At 35.6% G+C, this 24,802-nt stretch overlaps 1 protein-coding gene across 1 annotated transcript in view; it reads right to left on the minus strand.

Moving 5' to 3' along the window:
• Positions 1-3,864: 3,864 nt before the first annotated feature.
• TACR3 (tachykinin receptor 3) overlaps positions 3,865-24,802 on the minus strand; it is a 69,017-nt gene continuing 48,079 nt past the window's right edge. The window contains exons 4-5 of the mRNA XM_060088226.1: positions 5,598-5,794; positions 3,865-4,177 (exon numbers count right to left, since the gene is read on the minus strand). Of these exons, the coding sequence (XP_059944209.1) occupies positions 3,865-4,177; positions 5,598-5,794 (510 nt within the window). The remainder of the gene's footprint in view (positions 4,178-5,597; positions 5,795-24,802) is intronic.

Consider the following 24,802-nt stretch of genomic DNA (forward strand, 5'->3'; position numbering starts at 1 on the left):
ATTTGCTTTAATTTTTTCTCATTCGGGGAATTTCAAAAACAATTTGTCCAGATGCAAAATAATGAAAATACAATGTTTATTATTTTTGTCTTTAAAAATAGTATTTAAAATGATGCAAGGTTTTTTGAGTCTTTTAGAATTCTCTCAAAATAGTTTGTATTTTTCTGCTGTTGATCTAAGTACAAAAACACCTAGGATGTTTTGACCATCTGCCTGGTGTTTCTAGCCACTGTTTGCCTACAAACAGTGAAAAAGATTCACAGTGAAATTGAACATCAGAGGGTAGAGTGAATTTTGGAGGCAAATTCTTCCAAACCCTGACAAATATGAAAATATACTGGCACAGCTTTATTTAATATGACTCCTACTAAAGCTGGTTTCCATGTGTATTATTCTATAGTTCTCAGTGTCAAAATTCAGACAAAAGGACTAAAATCTTATCTCTTTCATTTTTTTATATTGTATTCATTCATTTTATTATTATTGCTTTTCAAATTTTTGAACCTAAAATATTCTGCTTCATAAGGTCTTGGTTTAAGAGTCATGAGTATTGAGTAAATGATGTCAGTTTTCCCTAAAAAGTATTAAAGATACTCTCTGGACCTCAGGTATTTGCATCATGCCAGAAGGATGATACTTGGCAAGCAAAGCAACAACAACAAAAAGAATACAAACAAAACAGCTTATTGGAGCAATATTTTTCCTTAGATTTCCTGCTAAATTATACTGAGTTTCTGTAATGTGTGAAGGCAGGAGTTATGTTTTTCAGATGTATTAAAGTATTTTTTTAACATCTTTATTGGAGTATAATTGCTTCATAATGGTGTGTTAGTTTCTGCTGTATAACACAGTGAATCAGCTATACATATACATATATCCCCATGTCTTCTCCCTGTTGCGTATCCCTCCCACCCTCCCTATCCCACCCCTCTAGGTGGTCACAAAGCACCAAGCTGATCTCCCTGTACTATGCAGCTGCTTCCCACTAGCTATCTGTTTTACATTTGGTAGTGTATATATGTCCATGCCACTCTCTCACTTCATCTAAGCTTACCCTTCCCCCTGCCTGTGTCCTCAAGTCCATTCTCGATGTCTGAGTCATTATTCCTGTCCTAAAAGACAACGCTCAGAATGGGAGAAAATATTTGCAAGTGAAGCAACAGACAAAGGATTAATCTCCAAATTTTACAAGCAGCTCATGCAGCTCAATATAAAAAAAACAAACAACCCAATCCAAAAATGGGCAGAAGACCTAAATAGACATTTCTCCAATGAAGATATACAGATTGCCAACAAACACATGTAAGAATGCTCAACATCACTAATCATTAGAGAAATGCAAATCAAAACTACAATGAGGTTATCACCTCACACCAGTCAGAATGGCCATGTCAAAAAATCTACAAACAATAAATGCTAGAGAGGGTGTGGAGAAAAGTGAACCCTCTTGCACTGTTGGTGGGAATATAAATTGATACAGCCACTATGGAGAACAGTATGGAGGTTCCTTAAAAAACTACAAATAGAACTACCATATGAGCCAGTATTAATGTATTTTGGTGAGGGATGATTACATTGATTTTGGGGGCCAGACTTCACGTTCCTATTCTACAGCTGAATATGATCCCATGTATCTAGAGCATTCATTAATGCTAGTCCCACAATCATTTATAAATTTAAGAAGAAGAAATGTTTGCTTTAAAATATTAGGCTTTTTCTTGACACCTTCACATTATATGATAAGCATTTACATATTTTGGAATGAACACTTAAAATATTATATTCAATGATTAGGTACTAAATGATAATACATTTGCTTATCTAAAGCTTGCATACAAGCTTCACAGGCTTTATTGAACTGTTTGTGGCAACTCTGTAATGGCCACTACTATTTCAGCATTCAATTTTGAATTTAATTCTTTGAAGTTCTTACATACATTAAACAGACTGTATGTGTATACACAGTTGCATGTATGTGTATGTATGTATGTGTATCTGTTGGTGTAATCAGAAGAAATTCAGCTTAAACACATATGATGAGGGGTGTGTAGACTTTTTTAACACCTTGTAACAATTTAAATATTTCTGACTTCAGGTCCAAAACAGGGGGTAGGATTGGAAAATTTGATGTTGTAGGAGCAATAGACCGTGATATTCTCTTGAAATAATTGCTTTTATCTTGTTCTTAAAAAAAATAGTCGGTTCTGTATTGATGGAGGCATAAAAATCCAGTAAAGTATTATAGGTAATTATTTTAGCTGGATAGCTTTAAAAATCTAACTGACTATTTTAAAGGAGAAGTCTGTACTATACAACCACATTCTCAGGAGGTTTCTGCTTTCTTGAGCAGGAGTGACAGTATCCCTAATTCAAGAAAAGATGGTTTATAAGCACTGAAGTCTGGAAGATAAATTCTACGCTTAATGGTGTACTTTATTTTGTTATGGGTTTCAGAAATGTGTCAGTATATTTTGGCTTGTAGTAAAACAGATGCTTCTTTAGGACCATTAGCTCATTTCTTTCTGGAGGAATTTCTGAATTATCTAAGCAGACAAAAGGAAGGCTCTCTCTGTGGAAAGGTGTATATTATTCTCATTCGCCTGGTATTAGTTCACATTTATCCAAGTATTGTCCAGCTTTCTATTCTAACAGTTGATTCAGCTTTCTACATCTTACTTGATTTACCTATAGGTACTAATTTACATATAGGCACTACATAAACTTTTTGTCCTAAGGCTTTGTATCTGAATATATTTTCTGGTACTTTCCCCTAGTCCTTACTCTTTTTACAGTGGGGGAAGGGGAGAGAATAAGGGCACTGTACAATTATTAAGTTGACATCCACCTTAAACTTTTTCCTTGGGTTATGGAGGAGAAACACGTTTCCTTTTGGAGCTAGTAGATGTTCTTGTCTGCTGTCATAACTATGAATTACTATCTTTAATTCTTGCCTAAAAATTGGTAGTCAGAGATTCTTCCCTTCTCCATTAGAAAGCATCTTTAGTGTTTTGTAATCGACCTACATTTTAAAAAAAATTTTAAATATTTGTGAAAAATAAAATAGGGAGGATCATAAGGATTTGCTTTGTCATTTTAAGGTCCTAACTTTGTTTCTTAGCTTGGCGCTTTAATATATGTAATGGTCAAAAAGTAAATAATTATTTTTTTTTCTTTTGAAGCCACTTTCCCAGATAAAAATGTAAAGAAAATAATATGTACAGATGCCTAATAATTTGATTAGATTTCTTTTTCAGTTACATTTCTTGGAGAAAATCTTTAAATCTCAATAAAATTTTATGTTTATTAGTATATTAGAACTAATTAGAATTAGTTCTCTTTTGCAAAGATTTTCATTAATTTTTACTCCTGGAGGTTAATTTTCCATCATTCTAGTGGTAAAATTAGTCATATAACTTTTTTTTTCTGTTTTATAGCTATAGATGAAAACGTTTCATTTTATATAGGTTTTGTTTTAATTCATTCACATAATTATATTTTAAAGGTTCTTTAAACTTTTGGAAAAATCATATGTCACCTTAGTGTCACAAATGTATATTGCAGTTTTTCAATGAGAAAAATGGAACACTCTACAAGTATTTTTCAGTATATTTTTCTGTTACATAAAATAATTCAGTTTTCAAAGAATAAATTTAAAGGCCATTTTACTTTTGAGGGGGCAAATATCTGAATAGTGTCTTTGTTACACTTACATGCTACGTTTCTCAGTTGAAACATAGTTGCCTAAAAATTGCCCTTCTATTTTCAGAGAGTATGTAGGACAGGGCTGACCGACAATCAGGAGGGTGTGGGCCTATGGTGGCACCATGATGGCCTCACCCTACTCTTTCAGCTGAGGAAATGGATTTAGGAATATTCATCCACAGAAGTATAGGGTGAGCTTATGAAACTTGAAGTGATAGAGGCAGATTTGGAATTCCGGCGGGAGCAGCCGTTGAAGCTTGGGTCTCTTGGAGGCTCTCTCTTCTTCCGACTGGATTTGGTCTTATCCACATCATTGGGGTCAAACACCACTGTCATGGACTCCATCCTGGTCACAGTGTACAGACTGCTTTGCCGAGTCGGGTGAAACCTGGTGGTCTTGAGCTCCAGCTCATCATAGCTAGAAACTTTGATGAAAGGACAACAGCGGAATGCTCTCTTGAAGCCAGCTCGAAATCTGAGGAGAAGCAGGCCATGGGAAGAAAAAGTCATGTTTTCAAGTGGAAATTTCCTTCAACTGGTGCAGAAAGCCCTACTTAATGCAGTTAAGCCAATTCAGTTTTTTAATTTAATTTTCTAGTCAAACTCTTAGAATTTATGCCACAGTATTGGTACTAGTCTTCTACGTTCTTCTTGTTTGAATTGAATCTTAATTTTCCATCAATGAGAAGCAAGTCATCATATAGTAAAAACACAGTATCAGTAATAAATATGCCAAAGAAACAGTGTATGTTTCTTCAATAATTTTATACATTTACATAAGTGAATTAAGTTTTCTGGGTAAGGCACTTAAAAATGACATATTTCAAAATGGCTTCTTACAGAAATAATTACACATTTATAAAGTCTCATTTAATATTAAAATTAATTGCTCATCTGGATGGTTTTTATCTAATCATATATGAAAGTGCAAAATCCCTGGCTTTGTAAACCATTAAATGAGGTTGACTAAAAACAGATGTACTGCTTATGGGGAGGTTTGAATTGATATATGGCTTATGCACTTACTGAAAAAAAGTAAGAATTTAGTAGTTTTTAACAAACTTGAGGAACGGTGTGGTAGAGGTCCAACTGGAAAGCGAGCTTAGGATTTAGGTCATGTAGTTTCCATGAAATTCACTTTCTGCTTGTGCTAAACCACATTGGTTTATTAAGGAAATTATTGACCCTATGAAACTTAACCCTTCTCCTCCATGTGCTGACCTTACAACTAAGGTGTTTTTTATCTGGAAACCACAGTTTACCTTTTTATTTCCAGTCTTAAATTTAACTGTGAATATTTCTACTTTTCTTTCCAACTTCACTTTAAAAAATATCTCCCCCTCCACCAGAGGCTGCACCCTGTCTAACTCGCTGACCTCATTATGCTGGAAGGAGGATTGTCATTCTTTCCCTTAGTGTTGCTTCTGTTGCTCTCACAACACCTTCTATTTTGAAGTCTATTTACAAGACATCCTTTTTAATAGAGTCCACTCACATATGCCATCATCTCTCCATCTGTGCATTTCTACGAAGTGCCTTCATTTCTTCGAGGACTTGAGCACATTTTCAACTCTCCTCCTTTAATAACAGGGCATTTCTTTTTCTTTGGCAAGTATAATTCTAAAGGGTTTGGAGAGAGAATTTGGCCTATATAAAACCCACCCAGTTAGAACCCCTAAAAGCATTGTTTTGAGGAGGTAATTGTTAAGGTGAGCTATTTCATTAAATAGGGAGGAGTCTAGAAAAATATCTAGCTCTGTGCTCCTCTCAGTGAATTTTTCATTTTTTCCTTCCTTTTGAATTTTAAATGTGCATCAGGGAGCTGGAACAGCATTATATGCTTTCACTGAAGTCAGAAGAGAAAAGGAACTTGCATTTGGTAATCTTGTGTTTACCTCTTATTCAGACAGCAGTAGATGATGGGGTTGTACATGGTTGAGCTCATTGCCAGCCAAAAGCTAGCCAGGTAGACCTGCTGAATATATTTCCACCTATTTAGTTGTTGATAGATTGCGGTGAGGATGAAGTAAATATGATAGGGCAGCCAGCAGATGGCAAATGTCACCACGACAATAATCATCATTTTTACAACCTGGGAAGACAGAAAGAGGTCATTTTTGACAAATATAAAAGTCATTGTATCTATTAGTTCTAATAGCCTACTGCAAATCATATTTTTCTGCCAATACAGTTAAATACATAGCATGCCTAAGAAATAGTCAATATATTAAAAAATGGCAAGGTAATATAAGGATAGTTACCTAAGGTAAGTTTCAAGAAAGCGTGCTTGTGTCACCTAGTGAACGGGTGGCAATCACTCAAACAGAACCAAATATATTTTAATTGGCTTGAAGAAAATATGTGTTTATAAAACATCAAAAAGCCTGGGGGAAAAAGAAGCAAGAGCTAGGATTTGGCTGTGCTAGCCTGAACTGTAAAATAGTGAAGACATTATATCTAGAGAACTGACTGTTGAGTAACAGTGGAGGTATATCAGGCTGTAGTGGCTGAGCATGTTCTTCAGTATTTATTATAGCCTGAGTATAGCTTATGACTATTTAGATTTCTTTACTCTAATACCATTCTCACTGGGAAGCCGTCTGAATGTTACCTTGGTTTCTTTTCTAATCTGATATTGGTAAAGGTTTCTCTGGATAGTGAAAAAGGATATTCACTTTAGTTTGAGAAAATATCACTACTTTTAAATTTGTAAGTAAGCAATTGGCTTATACAACTGGTTTATATACCAATTTCTTTCAGTTTGGTAAGCATGGGTCATTTCCTCTGTTCTACACTTTTGAACCACAATATGTTGGAAAGCTCTAGTCAAAGTAGAATATCAATCTCTATTTCTCCTCCACTAGTCTTTAAATTCCTAAAAGACATAGAGAATGTCTTGATTATATTAACGTCCCCAGCATCTAGCACAGTCTCTAGTGTATTGCTGGAGATAGATAATTAGATATAAAACGAATGAATAACAAACGACAGTGTACAATTTGTAACAGGAAGTTGAATGGGAGGATGTTTTGTGTGTCTGTAAATAAGATAAAATCTGTTCCATTGTGTCTATAAGAAAGGTAGACTCAAAGTTATTGAACACCGTGAGCAGCTTCGCCTTCTATGTGAAAGGAAATAATAATAACAACATCCTCGGATAACTTCATTTAATATTTCCCATTATCAATCTGTCAAGTAAATTTGTTCATACTTCTTTTGGGAATTTGTAAAAAGTTTAGAATAATAAATACTAAACAAAATAATTTTGAGGCTTAACCACAGTCATATTAGAACATCAATCAGAGAAAGTCCTGATGTAAACAACCTATGTAGCATCTTGAAACTATGAAAGTACATTATTTAAGTACTGGACTCATTATTTGATTGCAAGTTGGGATTCAGATGAAAGTTGACAAGATTAAAAATCATGAGAAACATGATTCTAGAAATAGGCAAGGCATGAAATGGATCAATGTAGAAGGCAAAGCTTTCCCAAGGGCCTAATCACAGTTAGCATCCAGGTACTTAGTATTAGCTGATGGTAATTGGCCATCAGAGCTGAAAATCCAGGTCAGTAGCTCACAGAATGTCATCACTGGCCCCACCATGCAGTATTTTGATTTCTCCATGTTCTGTCTATTGCATTTTTTTCTGAATAACTGTGTTCAGAATTCTGCATTTTATCTCTCCTATTTTTTATTCATATATTTGTAGAATAGAAGTAAGGAGACTATTTGATTATAATTGTACATTTATACAATGTTTCACACATCTAACAACTTATTAATTGGTTTTCAATTGCACTTTAGGAAGCTGAGGAAATGACCAAAAGATTTGATGACTGTGATTCATGGAATCTAAGTTAAAATTTTTAAAACTCAGCCTCTTAAGTCTGTTTTTTCTGCTTACAATTAATAAGATTTATTGAATGTCTGTTGGGTCTAAAAAACATAATAGAGAAAAATAATGAGTAGAGAACCAATTCCTTATCCTGAAGAAGATTATAATATAATGAAAATGCAAAAATGTAAATTAAAACTGCATAAGAATGGGGATGCAAATGTGTAAATAAATTGAAAATATTTATGAGAGAATAAGAGAATTCTTATGTAAGAATGAAACTTACTAGTTTATTATAAGCAGGAATGACTCAATGCATGTTATCTGTAGACTCAGGGAAGTTTAGACTGAATGACATGGATTTGGTTGAGTTTTTTCATTCTTGAATATGTGAACATCCTATTGTTCCTTGAACATTGTACACAAGCTCCTGTCCAAGATTATTCTCCCTGGCTTCTCCCTCTCCCTCTTCCCCCAGTTATTCTCACTGGTTAGCAACCTCATCTCATTCAAACCTTTGCACAGTTGTCACTTCTTTTATGAATCATTTTCTGACCAGCCTATTTAAAATTGCAATCTGTCCTTCCAGCACTCCAAGCCCCTTAGCTTGCTCTTTACTTTCAGTTGGTTGTGTTTATTCTTTACTTTGTGTCTCCTTATGCTAGAACACAAAAAAAAGCAAGAATGTTCTGCTTGTTTTCTTTACTTATGTATTTCAGGCATGTAGGCTGGATTTCACACATAATTGGTGTTCAAAGTTTTGAAAAATAAGTAAATGAAACTGAATACAAAAACTAAAAGACATTTAGTTGGTTAAGTGATGTTCACAATTTTACTCTGTCATGAATCACTGGTATCATTTGTCCTCCAACTTTAAAATGAACATGTGTATATAAAATGAACTATTTCCCTTTTCTAGGCAAACAAATTCAGGTAAAGCATATTAGGGCACAAACAGTATTACTGATATATTATTTTGGATGTGTGAAAGCATTGCATTTTGTTCTGAATAAATGTTAAGGGTAAGAAAAATATTTATGACAATGTGAACATGGTACAAGCTACCATGTTAAATGTAGAATCAGCAAATGTACATAAAAGCTTATTTAATTGCTTTTATACAGACTAACCAGTTTCCCTTTGCATGAAACTGTCTTTCAACAATAGCTGAAGAGCTGCAAAGGCTATCAGAGTCTTGTAATGTGACTTCCTACCATCAATGTGGAAGAAGTCTGGAATGTGGGAAAATTAAAGTGCATGTGTAGAAACAGAGTATCAGATAACTTATAATTCACATATACATGGCCTTAAGGACCCTGTTGCAAAACATTTAGAAACCTATTTGAAGATTTTTAGGAAAAATCTAAAAGAACCTAAAAGAAAGGATCTTTTATCGTGAAACAACAGCTATATTTTATTGATTTATTGCTCTCAAATACATTTTAACCATTACCTTGGGTCTCTGCTCATAAAATCTTCTGGAATGATTTCATATATCAAACTTTCAGGCCCCCAGGTTTGATGTAAATACAAAAGTAGGCTCCTGGGTGGACAAAGTTGCCTTGCTTTGTGAACTGCTGAAATCAAGAAATTGTAATCATCTTCCTCATAAAAAGGCAAAGGAAAGAGCACTTTGAAACACAAACCTTGAGCAATGATAGATGTGCAACTGCTCAGTTCCGCTGTGTCTCATGGCTGGACAATGACACTAGCTCAGACAGGCTACATATGCTAAGCAGGAAAGTTGGTGGACTTTCTGAAACTCCTGATATTTTCTGGCAAGATAAGAGACTGGGATAGAGATGACTCAAATGTTTCACCATACCTTAACAAATTTTATTGTAACTTGATACAAAGATTGATCGATGTTGGGTATTTCTTGAAGCTGAAAGAATATCCAGCTTCTGAGGTGATTGGATTTACTCTCCATGGCAACATGGATAGTTGTAGCCATCCATTGTCCTTGGCACAGGGACTTACCAGGTGAGAAAGAAGGGAAGTGGGACAAGGGAGGTAGCTCTTATAGCAACATTGCCTCTTTTTCTTTTTTTTTTTTTTTGTTTGTTTGTTTTGCGGTACGCGGGCCTCTCACTCTTGTGGCCTCTCCCGTTGCGGAGCACAGGCTCCGGACGCGCAGGCTCAGAGGCCATGGCTCACGGGCCCAGCCACTCCGCGGCACATGGGATCTTCCCGGACCGGGGCACGAACCCGTGTCCCCTGCATTGGCAGGCGGACTCTCAACCACTGCGTCACCAGAGAAGCCCCATTGCCTCTTCTTAATAGTTTAGAATCCACTTTACTCGTACATAGGCAGGATGGAAATGCACGTCATAAGTTAGTAAGAATAAGCTTTGGGCACCTTTTCTTCAGGTATCAGGGAAAAAAAAATCTTTGGCTTTTTATCCTGTACAGGTTAGACTGGAATGCCTGCAGCTGTTCTTATCTATCATATTAAATTAATGCAGGATGGATGATTTTGAGGTTTTAAGTTGTAAGAGAAAAAAGAATCAGTCTAGGAAATTAATTTGCCAGTCTAGGAAATATTGCCAACCTTAAAAATATCTAGGAATTATATTCTTCAAGGGGGAATTTATTCTTTTTAAATGTCTGAATTGGAAATGGTCAACTGTATGTGAGAAGGAACTTCTTGTTTGTTTTTTTTTTTTTTTTTTTGCGGTATGCGGGCCTCTCACTGCTGTGGCCTCCCCCGTTGCGGAGCACAGGCTCCGGACGCGCAGGCCCAGCGGCCACGGCTCACGGGCCCAGCCGCTCCGCGGCATATGGGATCCTCCCAGACCGGGGCACGAACCCGCATCCCCTGCATCGGCAGGCGGACTCCCAACCACTTGCGCCACCAGGGAGGCCCGAACTTCTTGTTTTAATTAAAACCCCAGAGCATGTTTTGAAGAACCATCCCATGGACTATATACCGTACCACTTCTCTGTACCTTTTATCTGCACAAATGTTCTTAAATAACCATTATATCTCCTTAGGTCAAAATTACAGGCCTGCTTATTCTAACTTCATACTAGCAAATTAAAATAATATTCTCAAGAGAAAGATATGGAAAAAAATTAATGACAAGCATCAAAATCTAAAGTACTACTTCTTGGACTATTTAGGTTGGGCTTTTGCTGTTTCAGTTTAAAAGAACATGCTTAAAAATTTCAGTCCCAAGGGAGAAAAAGAGAACTAAGTAGTAACACTTGTGAAAAAAGCTCAGGATAGTCCAGAAGATGAGTTGAATTTTGCCAGTAATTTCAGAATTAGATGTGATTATAGGTGTATTTTGTTAGTGTCATCCAAGAAATTTGACACTGTTGCCAAATCCAACTAGCATGACTATACAATTAACATTCGCTTAGAGCAATGCCTATAAGGAGTTATGTCAAGGTGAAACAAATGAGAAAACCCTATGTGTATATACATGGAATGTGGAAAATATTTCTGTGTGAGTGTGTGTGTGTGCAGTATTGTGTTTGGATTCTACTTCTTTACACTTCATTGGTCATGCTTCATTTTTAATGTAATTTCATTTTCCACTGGAAACTTAGAATTTTAAAGTATTGTAAGATTTCAGGTTTATGATGATCTGAAGACATAAAAAGGAATGCAGCCACAAAAAGGAAGACAGGAGGACATTAGAATAAGAAGTCCATTAAGGCAAGAGGAAATAAAGTTTGATGTTACAGGATCATGGTTAAAGGTAAAAACTTATAGAGGCTTATTATGGACTCAATTATGTCCTCACCGCCACATTCTTTAAAGTTTACATGGCTTTTTATTTATTAGAAGTTTTTTCTAGATTTATTGAGGTATAATTGGCATGTAACATTGTGCAAGTTTAAGGTGTACAAAATAATGATTTGATACATGTATCTATTGTGAGATGATCACCCCAGGTGGGTTAGTTAACACCTTCATTACATCACATAATTACCCTTTGTGTGTGTGTGTGTGTGTGTGTGTGTGTGTTGAGAACATTTAAGATCTACTCTCTTAACATCTGTGAGGCATCCCCAGTGGCTTGTGAGCTGGCTTCCTGATGGAGTCCATGATGGGTTAGTAGGATCCAAGTCCCTTTGATACGTTCAGTTTGGAGCCCTGCCTGCCGTTCTCCCAGCTGCTCTCTGTCCCCTAGTTGTGCAGATCTCCACAGTCCTCTGGATGGAGGGAGACAGAGATGGGTATCTTTGGCAGGGTCGCACACATCCGAGGAAGCCTGGCACTCCCCTGTCACATGCTCTTATTGCCCCCCCAGGGAGAAATCACAGCTGAGAAGGCCCTCTTGGCACTGAGCTGTGTCACCTTGGGGAAGAGGTGATGTGTGTAAAGTCAGTTTGTTCCTCTTACTCTTTCCAGTGCATCCAATCTCAGATTTTTTTGTGCTGGAACTTCTCTGCTGGACTCCTGGACTTCCACAAAGGCTCTCTGATCCGTGGGTGACTGTCTAAATCACTTTTTTCAAGGGACTCCTGGTTCACAGCTAAGCGGGGGCAGAGCTGGTTTACGGGCCACTGAGGGGTTCACAGCCAGACAGAGGTCTGTATGTCTATTATCTGTCTTCCTGTGGGCAAGACTCTCCCAGCTATGGTGCTGGTGACGGAACCAAAGCCAGATGGGGCTGTAGCCAAGTCCTCAGAGGTATGGAGCTGTTTCTGGATCTGTAGCTGTGACCGTGGTAGGTGAGTCAGCCGCCAGGGTGCAGGCCACTCTTCAAAGTGACTCTCCTCATTCTTGGACTGCACTGCAGTTTCACAGTCTCCTACCTGGATCTCCCAGTTTCTACAAAGGCATTCTTGCCCGTGGATAGATGCCAAATTGTTGTTGTTGAGTGGGGCTATGATGAGGAACATCTTATTTGGCCATCTTGCTGATGTCACTCCCCCAGATTAATAGATTGAAGTCCTAATCCTCAGTACCTCAAGCACCTCAGCATGTGACTGTATGTGGAGACAGGGTCTTTAAAGAAGTAATTAAGTTAAAATAAGGTCATTAGGGTGGGACCTAAACCAATATGACTGGTGTTCTTAAAAGAAGAGGTGATTAGAATACAGATACACAGAAGGAAGACCATGTGAAGACAGAGGGTTACAGCCATCTGCAACATAGTGGAGTGATCTTAGAAGAACCCAACCCTTGATGACACCTTGAACTCAGACTTCTAGCTTCCAGAATTGTGAGAAAATATTTCTGTTGTTTAAACTACCAGGCTATGTTATTTTTTTATGGCAGCCTGAGTAGATTAATACAGTGTTTGTAATGCTAAGGAGAGTATATTACATATGGCTTAATTCCTGCAAAGTAGGAGGCAAAATACTATACAAGTTCCCAATGAAAATGGAGACTTCCAGAGAGGTTCTGATTGCCTGGAAATTGCTTTCAGGGAAGTAAAGGATAGACCAGGATCTCTATTTCCATCACTTGAGCCTCTCTTAGGTTATATATGGTCCTCCTCACAAGCACTATTTTCCATGATAATTCCTTTGTAACAGAAATGACAAGCACAGAGAAAGCTTACTTGCTGGGCAAGGTGATAGATTCTTTGTGGTTGTTATACAAGTCAAAAATCCAATTGAATCTGTCACTTGAGCTTAGACTGAAGAGTGGCTCCTTTGATTAAGGCAAAAGGCTTCTTTGTTATCACACTTAGGTATTCACTTCTGAAGGAGCACATCTGGCTTGTTAGTATTTAGAGGAAGATAGTTAAAATAGAAAATAGCCAGAAAAAAATTTCTATGGTTTATAAAACAACAGAAGCAAATTTATCTACCATTATTTCAGCTATTCAAATAAATAAGGCCAACTTCAACAAGGATTAACAAAAAACAAATTGTCACATATTATGAATATTGGGGCCAAGTCATGTTTTCGAGGCTTCTTTTATAGTAGAATAGGGAAGAATGTCAAAATATGGTTTAAAAATGTGGTTTACATTAAAGGTATACATCTAGCTAATAACACAAAAATGTAATAAAATTATAGTACTCAGAACATATGGACAAAATATATAAATGTATAATTCATAATGAACTACAAGGTGATAGTTTGGTAATGGGACTGGAATTTGAAATTGTTTGGTCAATATCTTCTTCTCTTACTTATTGACATGGCCTGGGTTGTTACACTGTAACTGGACAGCAATAGAGAGCCCATTCCTGACTTTACATTTCAAATTTCTCTCTCTTAAATTCTGGATAGTATAGCACAATTTCTCATTCTGTGCTCTACTTAAAGACTTTCTTATCTTGTCCTTCAAAACTTCTATTTCCTTCTCTTTCCCTTTACTACCTTTCTGTGCTAGTTTGTGATGACACAGTTTCTGTGCCACAGAAACAATGCTCAGCTTGCTGGAGTGATGCACTCAGCCAGGTAGTTCTAACAGTCATTTTGAGAATCACTAAAGGAAAGTCAAGCTGATAGTTACATTGTCTTTTGAGAGAGGTATGACCAGTGGGTACATTTGAGGGCAGAAGTGGTGTATGAGTCAGTGGAGTCGTGTCCCTCTTTGATTTTAGTAAAAGGCTTAGTGTTTTTTATATTCATTTTAAAACTTTCAAATATATGAATTTATTTAAACTCCACGACAAACCTTAGACCATATAGTTTCTCCATTTTATGGATGAGAGACTTAAAACCAAGGAGGGAGATGATTTCTTAAGATCCCAAAGGCAAGTTCAGAGCTAGGATTACTGGGCCTCTTCATTCTTCATTAGCTAGGGATCATTTTGTATACATTCTGCTTCTCAAGACCCTGAAAAATAGCCTTTGCTTCTTTCCTCACATAGCATTCTCAGGGGATGCTTAAGTGAAGGGTAGTCAAAGAATCTTACTCCACTAAGGGACAGCTCAAATGAGATTTATGTGATATGAGATATTTTTCTAAATCTGGAAGGGGAAAGAGTGAGAAAATAAGTTGGAATGGTGGAGTGGCCCGAGAATTTGAGGTTGGAACCTGGCTGATCTAACACTACATGAATAAGGACAGATTTATCTGTACTAAAACTATGAAATAGGGACTCAATACTTCAAATATTTTATGTGCTCATATGGTAACACTTACTTCCACATTATTTATTTATGTCAAACACAGTTAAAGACAAATGGAAAAAAAGTATAAATCTTTGACAATATCATATATTCATTATACCTAGAAATCATAAAGCAAGTCTGCTGAAAGGACTGTTTTAGTCTCAAATAAATAGTTACTGTTAGGGTTTAGGATCTTTTGACAGACAGAAGTGGGGGAGAGAGTCAAGAAGATTTCTGTCTCAGTTACCCTTCTGGGGAAGAGGGTGTAAAAGAGGAAAGAGCTGCAATCAACTACCAGGTCATCTCATCCTTCTCTGTTCTAGAAGTTGCAAGGAGGGATCTGGTATCTTGAGAATGTGCCTGGCCAGGTGAAGGGCTGGGCTGACATCATTTGCCAGAACAGCAGATTTTATGCCTTGATATGTGTTTATATATCTTGTCCTTTTAGAAACACAGTGTTGTTAATAAATTGTGGTCTGAAATGTTGAGCCAGCCAGTGTCTTTTGCAGTTGGCTTTTATCTTAAAGGTGTGCATACTTTAATTGTTTTTTAAAACAGCATAAATCTAGAATATTTAAGATTACTGTTTTCTATATTTCTATAGAAAATAAGATCAGTCACTGAAAATTAATTTTTTTCTCTACAGTATATGACAAACTAAGAAAACATGGTTTATAAATAAATGTTGTCCTTATTTGTAGTTACCTTGAAATAAATCTACATGATTTGCACATGTTTACCTCTGGAATGCCCTAATCCAATTTCTTTCCCTGTAAAATTTTCTCTCCATCCTTTGGGAGAGTACCTCAAGTTCACCTCTTGGAGTAGCTTCCCTCATTTCTTCATGCAGGTAGGGTTAGATACTTCCTAATTAGACTTAGCATATTATACTTATAACACAGATACATGTTACAGTCGAGCATGTTTCTGTTTTCTTCTGTCTGGATATGGGGACATGCATTATTCATCTTTGTGTCTCCAAAACTTAGCATAGTTCTTAACATTCAATAAATACCTATTGACTGAGGATATTTTAATTTTACTACCCATTTTATGAACACTTTAATTGCAAAAAATATCATTTATCTTTGTCTTACCATTTTTTGCCCTATCATGCACATAATATAATTTCAAAAATATTATTTCAGTGACTAAAAAAACCCACCTTTGTATATTTTAAACCGAAATTAAAATCATTATTATTGCCCTTGGCTTGTGTATTTAGCAGGATATTTGGAAAGAATAGCTATGTGAGCCATGTGAAGGTACAGCTTTAAGAAAGAAGTTCAGTTATGTTTGCTTACTTAATCTATTATATCCTTAAATTACAATTGTTCTACAATAATGCCACTTTTCTAAAGAAACCAAGGCCCTAGGCTCTCAAGATACAGTGCTAAATTAAAAAAGAAAAATAAAAGTTGTCTATTTTCACAGAACTTACATCCTATTAAAGATGTAGTCATTAAATAATAAATACACAAATACATATGAAATTACAAATTATGATGAATTCTATGGAGAAAAAGAATTATATCTAGGTTTATGGAATGCAATGGAAGTTATATTTGTGGAAGTAATATTTAAGCTGGAACCTAGAGGATGTACAGAGAGAAGAATGAAGGGCACATCATTCTATGTCCTGATAATAGTGTGAGTGAAGACTGAGAAGTGGGAGAAACTTTGATGTGCTAGAACAGCTGAGAGCAAGTGTCACTGGAACATAGTATGTGAAGAGTGAAGTTTCATAGAATTAGATTGGCAGAGTAAGTGGTAGCAAGATTCTGCAGGATCTCATAGGTTATTTTGGGGGTTCGCAGTTGCTTTGATCTATTTTCTTAACTATATCGGGGAACCACTGAAAAACTCAGCAGATTGCATGAGTTGATTTAGAATTTTAAAACATCATCTTGTACAGCATGGTGACTATTGTTAATAATACTGTACTGTATATTTAAAAGTTGCTAAGACAGTAGATCTTAAAAGTTCCCATAATAAGAAAAAATTATAACTATGTGTGCTGATGGATGTTAACCAGACTTACTGTGGTAATCATATAGCAATATATACAAATATTAAATCATTATGTTGTATACCTAAACCTAATATAATGTTATATTTTAAATTATATCTCAATAAAAAATCTTGGATGCTGAATGGAGAATTAATTTGAAGAGAACAAGTGTAGATCTGGGAAAATGAGTTGAAGAGGTGGTGGTAGTGGACCTAATGGCTGTTGTAATGATAGTATCTTGGAGAATTATTTCAATGGAAGTGGAGAGAAGTACAGAAATGGGAGATGTTTTTAGGGAGGGACTCATTAGGATTTAGTGATGAAATAGATGATAGTGAGAGGGAAAGGGAAGTTTAAAAATGACTCTTTTCAGAATTTATTATCTGGGTGAATGGAAATGCCAACTACTAATACTTGGATGACTGTAGAAAGAGTCTGCTTTTATGACAGACATGGAGACTTAAAGATTAATTTTGTATATTATACTCTAAAAATACCTCAGAAATAGCCAAAACAAGGACATCAAGTATGCAGCTGATTATTGCATAAACTCAGAGCTCATAGAGGAAGTATTGATTTGGAATATATATTTCAGAGTCAGAGATCTATAGATGATATTTAATGTCATGGAAATGAATGAATATAAGAATGAATATAGAAAGATAGGAATGAATATATTCTGTACTATTGGTTCTGTTTCACTGAAGAACCCTGACTACTGCTATGATATCAATTATACTGCACAACTCCCTATTGTATACTCCATATTTTTGGCCTTCCTAGAAGTAGTCCAATTTCTGAGCACTTTCATTTTTATATAAAAATATATTTGATCTAGGGGAGACTACATTTTTTTCTGATCATCTAATCTATTCCTCATCAGTTTAGCTAATGGCATTATGACATTGCTTCATACATTGTTAATTCATTGATTCAGCAAATATTTATTAAGCGTTTTTTAAATATATGCATATATATAGTACTGGCTCAAACAATTATCAAGGCCGAGAACTTCCACAATTTGCCATCTGCAAGATGGAGACCCAGGAAGGCGGTGGAGAAATTGATGTCACAACTTAAGCAGTCAGGCAGAGAGCAAATTCACCCTTCTGCTGCTTTTTTGTTGCTCTCAACAGATGAGATGATTCCACCTACATTGGGGAGGACCATCTGCTTTACTTATTCCACCAATTCAAATGCTAATCTCTTCTGGAAATATCCTCACAGACACACCCAGACATAATATTTAACCAGCTTTCTGGGTATCTGATGGCCCAGTCAAGTTGACACATGAAATTAATCATTACAGTAGCATAGGCTTCATCATGCCATTGAATTGAATTTTAGTGTGTTACTAATAGAGAAAGTTAGACACATGTCTGGATTGTTCATTGCATTCTATTTCAATGGTGGCTAAAGAAACTATTTTCATACACAAACTTATTTTTATGATGTGTGATATTATGTCAGTGTAGATTTATTTATACCCTAAGGTAAATATAAGTCAAAACACATATTCTAGAAGCTTTGCTTTCTCCTCTTAATGTCAGCAATGATAAAAAGAAAGAATTTGCTCTTTATTGAAAGGAATAACTCAGAAAAGATAACAATATGTAGGTACATTTAATTTTATAAGACTGTTTAAGAAAGAAGATAATAAATAGATAGATATGTAAATTAATAAATAATAAATAAAATCTCAGAGAGTAAAAGTAAGGGACAAACAGTTGCCTCCTAAGACAGAAGGGAAACTAAAATTTGTTGAGGCCCTGTTATGTGCAAGGTACTGTGCTTGCATTATATGCATTATATGCTCATTTTAATTAATGCTATTGGCATGTATTGGAGGTGCCCAGCTAACTGTGTTTTAATTAAAGTGAAAGGTCTTGTAGGTAAGAATTTATTTTCTAACAGGGAGTGTTGTCAAGAAGTAGAAGAGGCTGATTCTGGAGGTAAAGGTAAATAGAACATCTCTCTGTACATTAAATTCTATTCAAGTGAATGACTCCACATTGCTAAGCTAAACCTGTCCTCTAACCTTCTGTTATTTTTTCCCTTGTGATCCTTAGGTGTTTTGCATACCTGTTTGTGTTTTGATATATTTCTTCACTTTTCAATGGTGACATCTTCTTTTTCAACAATTGGAGTTTTAAATTTAAAAAAGATACATTTAGTCTCATGATTTTCATGCCATAATTAAGAGATCTTATCTTTTGTGTTTTAGTCCATGAAGTACAGATTATTCTAAGTGCTCTGCTTCTCTGTCTTGTTTCTAGCAGCTGAGTTCCCTAAGGTTTGTTTTTATTTCCTTTTGCCAAGTCTAGGCCCTGTCTGTCTTTGCCTGTAAAGATAAACTGAGTGTTCTTCTCAGGACTGCAAATCTGACATGACAGAGGGAGCACAGTCTTCTCTCCTATTGGTCAGCTATGTGTCCTCGGAAGATGGAGAAAGACAGTCTAGTCTGCCCCGTGTGGCCCTAGTGGACATATTAGCACTTTCACAGTCTCCGGAATAATGAGGTTGATGCATAAAACCCTGTGCTCTTCTCTCCTTTATTGCACCACCTCTGGCTTCACACACCCCTCTGAGCTCTGCCCACTCTCCTATCACAGTTACTGCTTCACTCAGAAGACTTAGTATGTGGCAGATGAGAAGGTAGAACTCAGGCCACCATCTTCCCCAGATAGGTAACCTGTCTGAATATCTAAAATTTTATGTATTAAAAAGTTCTCTCCATTCTCCTCTCCCCCTCCCCACCCCCCCTTCCACGGCTGTTCTTTCTGTGAACTTTCCTATCTCTGTAAGTGGCACCACCACCCATCCAGACATTTAGAAGTCATGCTTATTTCTTTGCATCCCCTCATTTTCACTGCCCCATTCAATACCTAGGCAAATCCTGTTGGCCAAGTCACCAAAATATGTCTAAATCTTTTTGTCTTGTCATCTCTATTACTATAATCTCTGAGAAAGCATCATTATCTTTCTCCTGGACTAATACAATAACCACCTAATTGGACTTTGCTGTCAAAACTATTGTTATATTTTAATAGCTAATAATAAAATAATAATTGTCTTAATTAGCTCAGGCTGTATAACAAAATGCCATCAACTGAGTGGCTTCAATAACACACATGCATTTTCTCACAGTTCTGGAGACTGGAAGTTTGAGTTCAGGGTACCGGCATGATTGATTTCTGGTGAAGTTCTGCTTCCTGGTGTGTAGGTGGCCACCATGTGTATTTAAGGAGAGGGAGAGTGAGTGACCTCTCTGGTGTGTCTTCTTACAAGAACACTAATCCTATTGGATCAGGGCCCCATCCTGATGACCACATTTAACTGTAATTATCACTATATAGACCCTATCTTCAAATACAATCATATTAGAGGTTAGAGCTTCAACATATGAATTTAGCAGAGACATAATTCAGTCTTTAGTAATATTAAATGTAAGACATTATAATATCAAGTTCTTATTTGTCAGCGTGTTTAGGTCTATTATTTTCTAGAGTTTCCCTTTGAGTTGGTAATTACCTATTGGTATTTTCCAGAAAGTAACATTTTTCTTTTGATATTAGTTTTAATATTTCTATTATATACCATAATTCATTGTTTGGCCTGGGAAGAATAATTCCCAAATTGGAAGAGACACACAACTTATTTAGGGAGTTGTTGAGAGAAATTCCTTCCCTGATATTTTAAAGTATAAGTTTTAAACTTGTTTCTATTTAGTATTGAGGCAAAGAATTTAAATGGCTCATCAAGTGGCTGATCAGTGGTGTACATTTAAGCACATAACTTTATGGAATAGTTAGAAGCAAACTTTGAAGTTCATTACACAGTAGTGTACAGCAGTGTCAAGAGCACTGGACTCAAAGACTTTGATTTAAATCTAGGCCCTGATTGTAAATAGCTATGTAACATTGGGTAAATTAAATCTTTCTGAACATCAGTAGCCTTATTAGTAGAGATAAGAACACTCATCATACAAGGGATTGTGAGGATGAAATGGGAATGAGAATGCCAGTCTCATAAAATACTCAGGACATGCTGAGATATTCATTTTTACTTCATTCCCAAGATCTGACTAACTTATAAGCATATTTTAAATTATTGGTACTGAGGCTGAAGTTGGTTATGAATGTGCTTTTATAAAGGCAATGGAGGGCTATGGTGGTGGGCTGGGGGACAGTGGGTAAAATGAAAATTGGGTACTGGAGAACAAAGGTCTTCTATCAAATTTTGTGGGAGAAGGTATGCAAACAATAGGTGTTTTAAAAACAGCTCTTTTAAAATCATAATTCCTGCTAAACTGAGTTTGTGTGTTTGTGTGATTGTGAATAGAAATAGAGATAGAGATAGAGAGATATGGCATCACTTCATGTTTTCCATTACAGCTTAAAACATAACAAGCCCAATCATTTTATAGTCACAATGGATTTGTCACGTCTTCAACACAGCATATTTCTATAAGATAACAACATAACAGATGTTCCTTGAAAATCTTTCCTATAGGAAAAAAATGAATAAGATTATTACCAGAGGAAGAAAAAGAATAATAAATGTTTTGTTCTTGATTTATATTTTAGTTTTATAACTGGAGAATTAAGAACTTGAAATGTATTTAATAAAATATTAATTGAACAATAAAAAGACCATAAATATTTTTATAAAGTTAAAAAATACCTAGACTCTAATGCCCATTTAACTGTTAACTATAATATTTAGAGCATAAAATTAATCCAAGGCATATAATCTCAGTATCTTTTTTATTGGTATTTAAGATCTCAATTTGTTTGCAAAGTTCATCTGAGAAAAATAAAAATAACCTGGCCATATATTTACTCCTTTAGATGCATGAATAATTTCTGGGAAAGAGAAATATCCTTTACTCTGACAATTCCAGAAATATATTTTAAAACATCAAATTTAAGTCCTCCTCATGATATGTCAGGAAAATTGGTGGTGTTCCAGAAAATTCAATTTTATGGGTTCAGTTAGACCAGTAATGTCAGTGACTTGTGCTAGAGGAAACTCCTGAGAGGTTATTGGGAGACTACTGAATTATAAGTGATTATTTAGACTAATTTATGCATTAGTATAAATTTGTGGGTCACTACAACACATTAAAGATACAACCAAAGAAAAAGGACAGGATATATTATAACTATCTTTCTAATATCAGAAACATCAACATATTGTATAGTTTGTATATACTGTATAGAGTATATAGAGTGTATATTGTGTATAATATATACAGAGTAACTTGAGTGTGTATATGTATATGTCTATCTATCTATCTATCTATCTATCTATCTATCTATCTATCTATCTATCTTTTTCCCTAAGAACAACTATAAGCTCTGGAAAAAGTATAAATTACAATAACAACTACAAAACTGTTTTATGGCACTGGAGAGTGGTCAAAAGTATGCTGAAACTGGAGACTACATAACCTGGGTGAGATTCATACATATATAAACTTCTCCGAATTCCTTGGCTTCCCCTGCAATGCACAAGACAAGGCTACGAGCATCTTAGGAGGTGAAAAACAGTTGAAAGGCTGTAAGAGGGGAGAGATTTTAGCAGCTACTCCTCATAAGAGAGACAGAGTTTAGAGTTTGAGTCTCTTCAAACTAGAGTCTCAGTAGACAACTTGGGTTTTCCCACAAGGTCTAAGCCTTAAGATTAAATACTATGCCTAGGATTAAGAAATTAACCTTAAAACTAAGGGCAAAACTAAAATAGATTCATCCTAACGAAGTACCAAACCTATGCAAATTTGAATGATCTACCAGCAACTCAACTGCCTGCTCAGAGAAAGCACAGCATTTTTCAGATGAATGGCACCCTGAGTCTTAACATCATATCTCACAATACCCACTATACAACTCCAAATTGTCGCACATGCAAAGAAATATAAAAATGTGATCCATAATCAAGAAAAACTGAGTCGGTAGGTTTTGCAATTAATAGATAAGGTTTTTAAATAACTATGAAAAATATGTTAAAGTATTTACAGAAACAGATGGCTTAAAAGATGGAGAATTTCAGGAGATACATGAAAATTGTAAAACTGTAAAAAACTCAGATGGAAATCTTAGAACAATATCTGAAGTAATTTAATAAAGTATTAGATGTTTCATTTCAATTCTGACTATGTAAATATTTGATAAGTACTTGATAATGCTTGATTCATTTTGTCAGTATCTCTTATCACTTTGCAAGATTATACTCCTAGAATAAGACATTTCTTTTGTTTCTATTACTACTAGAAGAGAAAGATACTTTTTTAGGACCATTAAACTAGCAAAATCATTGAATTGCTGAGTCCACATTAATTGCTTCTGTTTTTGGCTAGAGTCTATTTTTGCTAGCAACTCACAAAACATGAGAATTGGTGTACAATGCCTTATCAAAAATGAAAACCAGATTTGGAGAGCCAAAATGAGTCATGATCTTTTAATATTAATATTTTATTTGAGTCATAAATATTAGAAGATTGTGAGTCATTTGAGTCATGGTTTAAGACAAATAATCAAATAAAGAAATAGAAAACTCATTCATTTTGAAATATTCTGCCTTTCATAATAAGTATAAGCTTTCATGTGTAAAAATAATCATTTTTAAAGTAATGATTCACTTGAGCCCTTCAGCTTTGCAAAGTTTGTTGGAAGAGATAGTTAAGCAAATGGATGTTTCTTATGTAAAGTTGTAAGTTGCATGCTAGATCTTGCTGTGTGATGTAATGGGAGCACATGGACAAACACTGAATGCAGATTGGGGGTGGAAGTTTCAAAGAGGCTTTCTAGTGGAAGAAGTGCCTGTGATACAGCTTTGAAGACAAATAGGAAACATCCAGGTGAGAGGAGCAGAAAAGGAGTGGGAGAGTGGGGGGAAGAGTGTCTTAGTCACATAAATAAAATATGCAAAGCTCATACCTCACTCTAGTACTACAAATAGTTTGACTGACTAGGGATGTAGCGCATGATATAAGATACGCTGATGAAGAAAGTAAGAGAGATGGATTGAAGTGAGATTAGGGAGGGCCAGAGAAACCATTAAAGGATTTTAAGGAGAGTATTAATAAATTCAGATTTTAGAGAGATTACTTTGAAAGCAGTGTAGAATCAATTTTATTTGAATCAGATTTAATGGAGGCAGGAGAATCATTAGTTGATGAGTATATTAATCTAGGTAAGAAATTATGTAGTCTAAACAAATGTAGAGCAGGAGCTTAGGAAAGAAAAAAAAATATATTTATATTTGAGTGCTTTTAGAGTTAATTTGAAGGACTTTCTCATTGACTGAGTTTCAGTTGAGGAAAGAGAGATGTTACAGATTATTTCCAGTTTCTTTTATCTGGTCACTCTGTGGATATTAGTAATATTCTATGAAATGGGAAGAAGACTTTCAAAGTCTCGACAAAGACAGTTATTTCATTTTGACACGCTTATTTTGAACTGTCTGTTATACATAGGGTTGGGATGAGAGATGGTTAATAGAATTTTAATCTGGAGCTCAGAGCCTGAGCCTCAGAAGAGAAGTCTAGATATGGGCATAATGTTAATGTCGATTTGGGAGTAATTTTCAAAGATGTTGATGTCATGGAAGTGGATGAAATTATCCAAATAAGACTGTATATGAAAGCTATAAAAATATGAAGAATGGGCCTCCAGGGTAAAGAGTAGCATTGAAGTGGTATAGGAAGAAAAGCCAGAAAAGGATACTAAAGAGGAATATCCTGCAGAGAGAAAGGAGGCAAATTCCATGGAAGGAGAGGCTTCTCAAGTGGTGAGTGATGAAAAGGTATCTACTGTGTCAATCTGATCAAGGACTGAATATATCCAATGAATTTACAACAAAGAAGGCACAGGTATCTTTGTCAAGGGTAGTTTCAGCAGGATGATACTGTGTGTTGGAAGTCACAAAGCATTAACAAGATGAGCAAAAGATTGGTAAACAAGAGGAGAAAGCAAATATAATCAACACAAGATGGAAGAGATGTGAGTGTGCTTACATTTTGGAAGAAAATTATAGTGAAGTGAAAGAGGTCATGGTTCAGAAGAGAGATGGTTTAATTGAGGGATCACTACACTTGAGAAGGAGGTGCCAAGGATCTAGAAGACAGTTAATGTATTGATGAAAAACATAAGAAGACAGTGATCAGAGGAAGGTAGCAGTAGCTGGATGAGGTGTGCCGACAGTGAGCCTAGTCA

Source organism: Mesoplodon densirostris, chromosome 1 (assembly GCF_025265405.1).
Source record: "Mesoplodon densirostris isolate mMesDen1 chromosome 1, mMesDen1 primary haplotype, whole genome shotgun sequence".
Lineage (NCBI taxonomy): Eukaryota > Metazoa > Chordata > Mammalia > Artiodactyla > Ziphiidae > Mesoplodon > Mesoplodon densirostris.